Here is a 7,095-nt window from a genome sequence, read left to right on the forward strand (position 1 = left end):
CTAAAAGAAGTTGAATGGTTGTTAAAAGCTAAAAGTGGCAAAAGGCTCATTCTTCTGAATGAGATGTAGTTATAAATAGTTAGATTGCAAAAAACAAAAACAAAGAATACATGGAATAACTATAATTATAACAATAACAAGAAAACAATTGTGTGGATGCTTACACAATATGTAGGAAAATAGTTTAAAATTTATTTGCTAAACCAAAACTGCATCAAAACAAGTCTACATTTCAACACCAATTTATTCTATTTTCTTTACAGTAATTATTATTATAAATCTTTGGTTGTTTTGCATTCCGAAATTTTGTGATATAATATTTGTTGTTTGTTTCAGTGTTTTTGGTATTTTTCTGAAATGTCCTTATGTTCTCTGAAATAGCAAGCTTTTAAATGTATCTATTTAGTGTGCGTTTCTTTTTTCAGGTTAAGTAGCTTTATTTCTCAATTTGCACTCAAAGTTTTTAGAGCGCAACAATCACAAAAAAAAACTCACTCATCAGTCTGTTTTCTATCTGTGTTTCCTAATCCTGACATGAGCAGTCTTGTTGTGTTTTGTTCGCAAATGCATTCACATTTCTCGCCTGTCATCAAGTGTTAAAACAGATTTTTCCATTGACGGCTAACAGTTTCCTCACTTAGTATTTTATTGTGAAAGTTCGCTGCGGAAGTTACTTGCCGTTGACGCGAATTGACCATATTTGGAACTGACGGTTGATGCGCTCCAGAGAAGAAGCCGCGCGCGCTCCTCTGCAGTTCGGCCGCGCCAGGAGCGACTTCTCCCCCGCTGCCTTCTGCGCCACCTCGGAGATAACCCGCCGCCTCCCCGCTGCTCAGACTCGAGACCTGACCCGGCTTGAAGTCCAGATAAGTAGACAGGGACACTAGTAATTCGTTTTAGACCCGTTTCAGATCAGCGTCAAAGGTGGCAAAAAACAAAAGTGCAGTTATTTATTAAAAAAAAAAAAAAAAAAGATTCGGACGCGACACCTGAATGAGACTTGAGCACCGAGAGAAAAAATAGTCCGGGTAGTTGTTAGGCGGTAACTTTTTTTTTTTTTTTTTTATCGCAGCGGTCAGTTTTTATGAACCTGGAGGGGCGCTGAAATACTCTCGGATGAAAGAAACGCTCCTTTTGGGAGGCGAAGTTAAATCTCCGGGATGTAGTGTTGGCGGCGCGGGGAGGGGGGGATCTGGACTTCCGAACATGAAGTTTGTAAACCTCCTCTGCTCACTTTCTGCGCTCTAAGGACGCCTGGAAACATGGGTTGAAAAGCGACCGTGACGGACTGCGGGGACGTCCAACGTCGGAGGGAGCAGCGTTTTCCTGTGTTATGTAACTGACAGCGCCTGATAATAAGTGGTAAATCATAACCAGCATCACCTCCCCCCCACCCCCTTCCCCTGGACCACGAGGAGGAGGAGGAGGAGGAGGAGGAGGAGGAGGAGGAGGGCTTTAAATAGATGATTTGGGATTTAGTCAAAGCTGATGCCATAGCTTCCAAAGCTGTTGGGGAAATTTGATTTTTTTAATTTTCTTTTTAATTTTTTTTTGCTTAAGCAGAATTTAAAGCAAAACAAGTTGATCACAGATCCCTGAAAAGCCTCCATTTCCCTACATTAAGCTCCTTAAATTGTCAGTCATGATGCCTCACACTCCTGACCTGCTCCTCGCTGATGTCAAAAGGACAAGAAATCAGACAGTCCTCTCTGTCATCAGCTCTGAAATGTCTTCAAGGCTTTGCACAGTTTGGATCATCTTCTAAGATGCTATTATAATGCTAATTGTTGCCCTCATCCTAAGGGAGATGTAGTCGTTTTGAAACTCTTTGTCCCTTCTCGTTTGTGACTTACTGTTTCTGAACATCGAAAGTCTAGAGGTCACTTTCAGCAGTCTTCCCTCGTCCCTCCCTCCCCCCAACTCATCAGGGCTGGTGGGGAGGGTGGATCTTGGCTCTGAGGGGTCAAAACTGTAGCTGGTGAAGGAAGGGACGGGCTCTCAGCATGGAGTCCAGCCCGGAAAGCCCCAACCGGGCCGTGGAGTACCTCCTGGAGCTCAACAACATCATCGAGAGCCAGGCCAAGCTCCTGGAGACGCAGCGCCGGCGCATCGAGGAGCTGGAGGGCCAGCTGGACCGGGTCAGCCAGGAGAACCAGGACCTGAGGCAGGAGGCGCGTGGCCCGCGCGCCACTGGGTCGGCACCCCCCGAGCAGAACCACGACCAGCCACTGGCCCTCCCCGTCCACCACGGCGGAGGAGGTGGCAACACGGGGAGCGCGGGCGCCTCAGCGTCTCAGGTGACAGCCGGGTCAGCCACGACCCCGGGGCCCAGCCGGGAGAGGAGGGGCCACCCCAGGCTGACCCGAGGCCTCTCCTGCGGCTCGGCCAACGCGGAGCGAGACCGGCTGGAGCGCACCGACAGCACAGACACCAACACCAGCTCCACCTTACGCAGAAAGTAAGTCCGCTCCTCACTTCCACTCCTGGTATCCAAGTTGTACTGTAACGTGTCAGTGGTCCGGCCCAAAGAGCTCTACATTACAGAGATGACCACACGTCTGCATGATATCTGAAATAACAACATTTGTATACTAAGCCCACATCAACCTTTCTCATTATCAGTTCTAATTCTAACGGGACTAAACCTTGGAGCAGGCGTTTTCTTCAGCAGCAGCTTAAGAAGGTTTGCAGAAAGCTGGTGGATTGTGGGTAAACTGCAATGGCTTCATCGTGGTTTGTGTTATTTTGCCAGCGGAGAGTCTGATTTGTTAGAAGGTGTTTGCCATGTGAGCTCTGTGTAGGCGTGAGTAGTATTTCTGGGAGGGGAAAGTTCAGGGTTATGGGTCTTTTTTAAAAAAAAAAAAAAAAAGATTTATCTGAGCTCTCTGGACCAGAAAAATCTTCCTTGTTTCAAATATCCACCTACTATTTGCTAAAACAGTTTTGTTTTTTTCTTTTTTTTTCACTCTGAACTTTGGGCTGGTGGGTCTTGAAACAGCTGCAGTCAGAAGTTTCCATCCACTCATCAAGAGTATGAATGTAATTTAAAAATTCTAGCTTTTAGTGGTTTATTTGAGCCCTTCTTTTCCCTGGGGTGAATGATTATACAACAAGCAACTTCAGTGATTTTTACAAACAAGAACTGGGAGCTCAAGTTTTGAATTTACTGTGAATTAAATTCACAGTAAATTCAAACTTGAATCCTTTAATAAGTGGCACTGAAGAGTCTACAATGTTTTGTTTTTTTTGACTTGACAAAGCCAAGATAAATTAACTTGTTGTTAGCGATGGTGATTGACTGCAGCTGGTAGTTTCTCTTTGCCAGCATAAAAAGCACTCACTGGATTTACCATTACTCAGAACACTGGGAAAGTCCAAGGAACTCTGATCTAAGAGGGAGTAGAAATTGGTTCAGATATTCAGGAACAATCCAAGAACCACCGAGGCTCAAACCTGCCATGAAGTGGAAGCTGCTGGAGCACCCGAGTCTCTGTCCACAGTGAAGACAGTTTTACATCAACATCAACTGAGAGGGTGCTGAAAAATTGAGCTGTTGGGTCACAATGACAATAAATATGTTTTGAGGAGTCAAGGTGGGGCTTTTAAACCTAAAAACATTGTAATAACTGTAGAGCATGGTGGCGGTAGCATCATCCTGTGTTACTGGTGCATTGCATGGAGTGGCTGGAACTATGAAGGAGGAGGACTGCCTCCTAACAGCAGCTAGATGGTTGAAACTTGAACACAACAGCAGGACAATGATCCCTTGGTTAAATTACAGCAGAAGCTTGTTGATGGAGACAAAAAGTGTGGTGGAGGTGCAACATGCTAGGAGCCATTTAGCAAGGCCACCTGTCCCCTCCCAACCCATTCATCCTCTACATGTTCTTAATCCGTTAAATGAACAACACACAGTAGCGCTACAGAGCCGAGCGGGAGCTGATCCTGCTTTGTTATCCACGAAGGAATAATCTGAACATTTCTAGCCAATCAGAGCGATTCCTCAGCTTCAGCCCGGCGTGAGAACAGAAGATCCAGGAAGTTCAACACAGGACTTTCTGTTGCTGCCTGTTTAAGAACTGGATTAATTCAGACTGACTCTGATGATTGTTTTTAGGCAAGTAATTGGTAACCTGTAGACTGATTTTAAAAATTCAAATTATTGGATTTGTCTTTAAAAGATCGATCTAATCGATCTAATGGTATCAAAACATGTTGTGTTTGATGAGGTTATAAAAATCAGATGGCCTTGCTAATATTAGTCGGGATGCATGGATATATTTGGGCCTGCAGGTATAATTATGATCATGAGTGGATTAGAGAAGTTTCACAATTAGGTCAAACCTGTGCACCCAGTTCTTGGTTTTAAAAATGATTGAAGTCGGTTGTATGTTGTAAAATCATTCCACCCTATTAAAAGAACAGTTGGAAAGAATCATTCAAAGTCCCAACTTATTTTGACATTCATGCTATGTTTCGTGTATGTAAACATCTGACTGCAACTATAAGTTATTGTTTTTTTTCCCCCCTCTGTCTCTCTGTCTCTCTCTCTCTCTCTTTCTCTCTCTCTCTCTCTCTCTCTCTCTCTCTCTCTGGCCTCCTAACTTAACTTAAAGCTGACCTGAAGCCAGATTGCAGCTTTGGCGGGCAGCACGGGCATCTGGTCCTTGCTTTTTTACTTCAACCACGCACACAAAAACGGATAGAGCCGGCTTTTGTTCTGGAAGCGGCGAGCCCTGTGAGTAGGCAGGAATTCATGTGGAACAAAAGTACACGGTGAAACAAACTGTTGCGCGCTCCCTCGAAAAAAGGCACTTTCTCCGAGCACAATCATCTCGGCGGTCGCAAGCGCTTGTTTTCTTATGGCCCCGGTGCTCTCCTCGATGATCGACTCCGATTCACCCCAAATCCCTTATCGATTCGAGCTGTCTTTTCTTCTGCCACCTCCCTGGAGAGCACTGAGTCATTAGGCACAAGCACATATTAGTTATTTATGTGGGTGTTGAATGCAGTAATGAACAGCTAATGCAAATCTTCCTGATCCTTTCCTTGTTAATTGTCTGTAGCAGTTGTGACTGCCTTTGGATTCCGGCTCAGACAAGCGCATCATATTGAGTGTCACATTTAATAAAGAGTCGCGCACTCGAGCCATATTGTCCCCGTCCCGCTGTGACTCAGCCTCACCCAAAACCGGCCCGTTAGCTCTGGCCAGCGACAATCCTCTCTCGTCTAATAATGGATCTGAGACGGAGACGCAGACTTGTTCGCCGGCGCGCTAAATGCGGCTCTGATCCGAGGGGGGGACAGAAGGATGATGTGGAAGATGACACGGGGGAGGAAAGTGACAGGGCGACCTTACTCAGCGTGCCTCGGTCTAAAAGAGAAAAAGGTGGAACACACACACTGATTCGCCATCTGTCAACAGGCTCTGCACAGCCGAATGGATGCAGGGAGGGAGGGGGGGGGGCTTTGTTTTTGTCCAATTAGTTTGACTTCCTCCAGCTGGAATCCTCCTCCTCCTCTCTGATCCGTGGCTCACGTAACCCCTCGGTCCCGCTTTCAGTCTCCGTTTTCTTAGTCATGCCTGTAGGAGCTGCATCAGAAAAACAGTCGCCTCCTCATCTCTCTCCCAGCGGTGCGTTATAAACAGCTGTCCCAAATGCTCCCTGCCCGCCTCCCGCTGCATCCCTCCCGCGCTGTTAATGGCAGGCTGAACAATGGGAGCCTGCCGGCCCCTGGGGGTGAAATGATATTTGATGTCAAGTCCTTCCCCGAAGAAGCAGCGGGGTTGAGGGCACTTGTGCAGCAGATGTTTTTGTTGCCGTTGTTGTTGTTGTTGTTGTTGTTATTTTTGGGAGCGCACGTGCTGCTTTTATATAACGTATGGTGTGAGCGCTCGGGGACGGTGAGGGCTGCAGAAGACACAAGGGATTAATTAGTGTGACCAGAGGAGAATCGTTGCCCGCTGCCAAAAGGCGAAGCTGGGGCGATGATGTTTGTGTCTTTGCGTGCGGGTTCGTGTGTCTGTCTGTTAGCAAAATTCCTCACGAACCGCTGGACGGATTTTAAATGGAACTCTCAGGAGGTAACTACAGCTGATTACCTTTGGGAGCCAACCCAATTCCTAATGGCCGCCACAGCCGACTGACCTGGGAAAACACAAAATGGCTAAATCTGAGTACATTTTACAGCTACTGAGCTAAGAGTTGATGTGGTTGTAGCTGAGAGTTCTCTACAACACATACTCCGAGTGCGAGATCACTGTCATCTCTGTGTCTCTGTTAGCTAAATATCTTGTGAATTTAGCTAACAGAGATTTTAATGAAGCTTTCAGAAAGTAACCACGACTGTCATTTCTCATCATAAGACAATCTTAGTCTGAAACTCTGGCATGAAAAGCGGCGGGCAATATGCAGTCAATGAAGAAATGCCAGGCCTTTAATTATATAATAAATGGTGTTAGCGCTCAGGGAGGGGGGAGAGTGAACAGAAGGTGCCAGATATTAATTAGTGTAACCAGAGGGTAATTGTCAGAAGGGTGACAGTCACCGCTGTGCATCCTTTCGCTCTAACTTTGTTTTTCCACCGGACCTGAGCGCTTCTGTTTAGCTGGCGCGACACTGGTGTCGTGGCGTTGCGATGTGGGGGGAGACGACCGCACCCTTCTCACACTCAGCCCAGAGAGGAAGGGAGGGAGCGACCGCTGGATGGGGCCCGACAGCAGGCCCCCGAAGAGTTTACACTCAGAGAAGAGTCCTTGCATAATGTAGAGAAAGGAAAGAAAACAAAAAGAGTCTGTTTCGATGCCCCCCCCCTTTTTTTATCTGACTGTCACAGGGGGAGTTTGTGTCATCTTTCATCCCTCCATCCAGCTCCTCTCCCCGAGCAGGACTCTCCTCCCGACAAGTTTTCAGCATTAATTTCACTTCGAGGATCACGGTGATGGGCCTCCAATCTCAGGATCGGCTCAATTTTAGTCTCCACTCCATCTAACCCTCTGTCCCCGTTTCTTCCCTCTCTCCCCCCCCTCTCCAACCCTTCTATCGCTCACACTCTTTCACTCACATACCCACGTACGTACACTCACCCCCCCCC

At 46.7% G+C, this 7,095-nt stretch overlaps 1 protein-coding gene across 1 annotated transcript in view; it reads left to right on the forward strand.

Moving 5' to 3' along the window:
* Positions 1-725: 725 nt before the first annotated feature.
* The window catches only part of iqsec2b (IQ motif and Sec7 domain ArfGEF 2b), a gene marked incomplete in the record, with an annotated part of 39,384 nt that continues 33,014 nt past the window's right edge, over positions 726-7,095 (forward strand). The window contains 1 exon segment of the mRNA XM_025004497.2: positions 726-2,458. Coding sequence (XP_024860265.1) covers positions 2,004-2,458 — 455 coding nt within the window.

The sequence above is a fragment of the Kryptolebias marmoratus genome, linkage group LG8 (genome assembly GCF_001649575.2).
Source record: "Kryptolebias marmoratus isolate JLee-2015 linkage group LG8, ASM164957v2, whole genome shotgun sequence".
Taxonomy (NCBI): Eukaryota; Metazoa; Chordata; class Actinopteri; order Cyprinodontiformes; family Rivulidae; genus Kryptolebias; species Kryptolebias marmoratus.